The 4,546-nt window shown below is 46.8% G+C and overlaps 1 protein-coding gene across 1 annotated transcript; it reads right to left on the reverse strand.

Annotated features, from left to right (window-relative positions):
• Positions 1–1,905: 1,905 nt before the first annotated feature.
• Positions 1,906–2,577, reverse strand: LOC133030566 (uncharacterized). The gene has a single exon (XM_061103354.1). The coding sequence runs from the start codon at positions 2,575–2,577 to the stop codon at positions 1,906–1,908; it is 672 nt and encodes a 223-aa protein (XP_060959337.1).
• Positions 2,578–4,546: the final 1,969 nt, after the last annotated feature.

Below are 4,546 nucleotides of genomic sequence, written 5' to 3' on the forward strand. Positions count from 1 at the left end.
TCGTTTGACGCTCCGTCCACGAATAGTTTCCATGCTGAAGTTTGTGGTACTGGTGCATTTGCGCTAGCTTCTGCTTCGTTGCATTCTGTTATGAAGTCAGCTAGGGCTTGTCCTTTTATAGAAGTGTGCGGTATGTAGTGTATGTCAAACTGGCTTAATTCCATGGCCCACTTGAGGAGTCTTCCGGATGCTTCCGGCTTCTGCAGGACTTGCCGAAGCGGATTGTTTGTTAATACCTTGATGGGGTGAGCCTGGAAGTAGGGCCTTAACTTTTTTGAAGCCATCAGGAGGCAAAAAACTAACTTTTCAATCAATGGATACCGTATCTCAAACCCTATCATACGATTGCGGACGTAGTACACCGGATGTTGGACTTTTTCTTCTTCCCGGACTAAGGCTGCGCTGACAGCGTTCTCAGAGATGGCCAAGTACAGTAGCAAGTCCTCTTCGTGAACTGGCTTTGATAGAATCGAAGGTTTGGCCATATGTTCTTTTAGTTTTTTGAATGCCTCCTCACATTCTTCTGTCCACTCAAATTTCTGACACTTGTTTAAAATGTTGAAGAAAGGGATGCACTTGTCTGTTGATCGGGAAATGAATCGGCTAAGGGCGGCAACTTTTCCGATCAAGCTTTGCACATCTTTGTGTTTCTTGGGGGAAGACATGTTTAGTAAAGCTTGAATTTTTTCAGGATTTGCCTCTATTCCCCTTTGGCTGACGATGAATCCCAAAAATTTCCCTGATTTAACCTCGAAAGTGCACTTCTTCGGGTTAAGTTTCATTCCATACATCCGGACCACTTCGAAGCATTCTGCGAGGTCGTCCGCATGACTCCCACATGCTTTAGACTTGACCAGCATGTCGTCCATGTAAACTTCCATATTTCTTCCCAAAAGGCCTTTGAACATCCGGTTAACCATTCTCTCATACGTTGCACCAGCGTGTTTTAACCCGAAGGGCATGACCAAGTAGCAGTATACCCCCTTATCGGTCCTGAAACTAGTGCATTCTTGATCTGCAATGTGCATCTTAATCTGGTTATAGTCGGAGTAGGCATCCATGAAGGACAATAGCTTGAACATAGAGGAGGCGTCCACCATCTGGTCAATCTGGGGTAAGGGGAAGCAGTCTTTTGGGCAGGCTTTATTGAGATCGGTGAAGTCTATGCACACCCGCCATGTCCCATTTGGCTTTGGCACTAGTATCTAATTGGCTAGCCACTCCGGGTAATACACATCTCGGATCAGGCCATTGGCTAGTAGCTTGTCCACCTCTTTTTCTAGGGCCTCCGCTTTTATTGGAACAAGGGGACGCCACTTCTGTTGGACTGGCGGCATATCCAGATTAACGTTAAAGACATGGCTAATCACATGCAGACTTATGCTGGTCATATCTCCTTGGCACCACGCAAAAACATCCCTGGCTACCCTTAATGCTTTAATAATTTTGTCTTTCTCCTCCAATTCTAGGCTATTTCCCAGTCGGAGTTTCTTGGTAGGGTCGAGGTCGCACACTGGCACTTCCTCGACGCCTTCCATGGGTTCTACAATCTTTTTGGATTCCACAAGGGGATCCAACTCATCTTCTTCTGCCAACCTTGGCTCAATATTCTCACGGACCATTAACACCGGTAAATGAGCCGCGACATTATAACACTGCCTGGCCTCTCCCTGGCTACCCCTCACGGTCCCCACCCCAGCTTCATGGGTAGGGAATTTAAGACACAAGTGTCGGATGGACGTAATTGCACCAAAATCAACCAAGGTCGGTCGGCCAAGGATTGCGTTGTATGCAGTTGGGCAGTCTACCACCACAAAGGTGCAGTACTTGAAAGTACTCTGGGGTGTATCCTGGCATAAGGTGACTAGCAACCTCACCTTTCCCATTGGGATAAGTGTGGTTCCATTAAATCCTGTGAGTTGGGAACCACTTGGTGATAAATCCCGGTACCGTGAGGCCTATCGCTGTGAAGGCTTCTTTGAATAACAAGTTCACGGAACTCCCATTTTCGATCAATATTCTAGCCACAATCTTGTTGGCAATCGGAGTCTCTATGACCAGGGGGTCATGATGAGGGAAACGCACCAGTTTTGCGTCTTCCTTCATGAAAGTAATTGGCTGATCCACGAGTCGGGGCCTTTGAGCTGGAAGCTGGGTGACTTCCCACACTTTGTCATGTTTGATGGCCCCTGCGTAGTGCTTTAATTCTTTTCGGGTGGTCCCCCCAATATGGGGCCCACCAGAGATCATGGCCACTCTTCCGTTGGGTCTTGGTGGCAAGCCAGGGGTCTGCTGAGGGATCGCTCCCCCTGAGGGTACAGCTGGTGCCAATGCTCCAGGTGTACCTCCTGGTGTCCCTTGAGGCAATGGACCGCCTGTTGGAACCGGGTTGAGATGGGGTAGCCGGTTCTTGATCCACTCATATAGGTGACCTAATCGGATCAAGTTTTCGATCTCATCTTTCAGATTCTTGCACTCATTGGTACTGTGTCCATTGTCGTTGTGGTATTCACATCTCTTGCTGGGATCCCTTCGCGAACTGTCCCTGTACAGAGGAGGAGGCTTCCGGTAGTGCATATTTTGCCTTGTGGCAAAATACACTTGCTCCTGCGTGTCCGTCAACTCTGTGTACTGGATATATTAAGGAGTATACCCCCTTTTTTGGCGCTTGTCCTCCGCCCAGTTGCTGCCTTTTGAGGACCTCTTGCTCTGGGAGCTCTGAGGAGGTCCGGTTAGGCTCGCAGCAGGAGCGGAGTGAGACGGGACTTGTCCACTCATCCTTGAGGGGTTACTTAGGTGATTCCCATAATGCGAAGATGCAGGAGCCAAACCTGGGCTCTGGTTGTACCCTGGGGTAGCGGAGAATTGTATGCTGCTCATTGGTAGAATAACCGGAGGGAGGGTTCCCGAGAGCGGAACTCCAGGTGCATATCCTGCCATTCCGGTTGGATAGTATCCTCCGTAAGCCACTATTTGGGCTTCTTCCAAGTTAATGTACTTTTGAACCCTTTTCTGGAAATCCTGGAGGTTAGCAGCTCCTTCCTGATGCAATTCGTTCCAAAATGGGGTTCCTGTACGGATTCCGGCTTGAAGAAGTGCAAGCTATTGTCCGTCATCAACTTTCTTGGTTTTCGAGGCTTCTTCCTTGAACCTCTTTATGAAATTCTTCAAGGTCTCTGTGGGTAGTTGCTTGATGTTAGTTAAAGCACTGACTTCGAGATTGATCTTTCTCGCCGCGACAAACTGTCTTCGGAAACTAACTTGCAACTTGTTCCAAGAATCCACAGATCCTGCTTCCAATTTTTTGAACCATTCTTCTGCAGAACCGCTCAACATTAGTGGAAAGCATAAACACTTGGCGTCATTACTGACCCTCATAACCGTCATTACTCAGTTGAATCGAGACAAATGATCGCTAGGGTCTGAATCCCCAGTGTATGCTGCCATCTCGGGCATCTTAAAAATTTTGGGGAGCTTTGCTTCCAATATGTGTTGGGCGCATGGCTCTCGGTCCTCATAGTCAAAGTCCGAGTCATCCCCTTTTTGCCTCCGGGAGACCCGAGCGATGTCTTTGCGCAGTGTCACCAATTCTGCTAAAATTTCTTCATTCAGTGTTTCCGCAGAGACCGCTGGTATATGTTTCTTTTTGTCCAAGTGATCCCGCAAATCACCGTGCTTTTTGTTGATTTGGTGTCTTAAATCAACGGGAGGGTATCTTCGGTTCCCTCTTCCTCCTTCCCCGGGTTCTTGGTGCACAGAAACGCTTTTTCAGTCCTCTTGATCCTGAGGGCCAAGACTCCCCTTTTGAAGTTCGCCCCTCTGCGGACCTTTCCCTTTCGATAAATCTGAGCGAACCTTTCGCGGATCCTACACCTTTTTCTTTCTCCCTGGGATAAAGGTAGGGTTTTTTCTTTAATTTTCTTTAGAGGGATACCGTATAGGACTTGGTTCCCTGGACTTGTGTTTCTGAGTGCTTGGGGAGGACTCTTCCGGCGTTTCCTCGAGTCCAGCTGGGATGGCCTTAGGGTGTATATGAATCACTGCTGTCTCCATGGATTTTTGCATGGTGACCATAACCTCTTGCATCTTTTTATTTTGTTCTTTTTGGGCTGCGATCTCAGCTTCATGATCAGCAGCCTTTTGCCTTAAGAGCAGCAGCTCTGTATAACTGCCTTCGTCGTAGGCGTCATACTCGTCAAAGTTTTCCTCGTACTCGTCATCGTTGGCCTCATCTCGCTCCTCAGAATCCACGTTGACTCTTGAGGCTATTGGGTTTTGTGCCCTAAATAAAACCCATTTCAATATATTCAGATTTACTTATTAATAAATATTAGAAATAACATTTTATGTTGCATGGTTCACATGATTTATTTCATGATTATATATATAATGTATGAATTCCATTTAAGTCCAGAACATATGAATTTGTTAATGATTACAGTGTTGTCAGCACAGTAGAATATAATCTTAATTATATGTTCGAAAGTTTATTCCCTGATTTTTCAAAACACTGGATTTAGACTGACATGGTATAATCAGCGATAGG

This window comes from Cannabis sativa, chromosome 8 (assembly GCF_029168945.1).
Source record: "Cannabis sativa cultivar Pink pepper isolate KNU-18-1 chromosome 8, ASM2916894v1, whole genome shotgun sequence".
NCBI lineage: Eukaryota > Viridiplantae > Streptophyta > Magnoliopsida > Rosales > Cannabaceae > Cannabis > Cannabis sativa.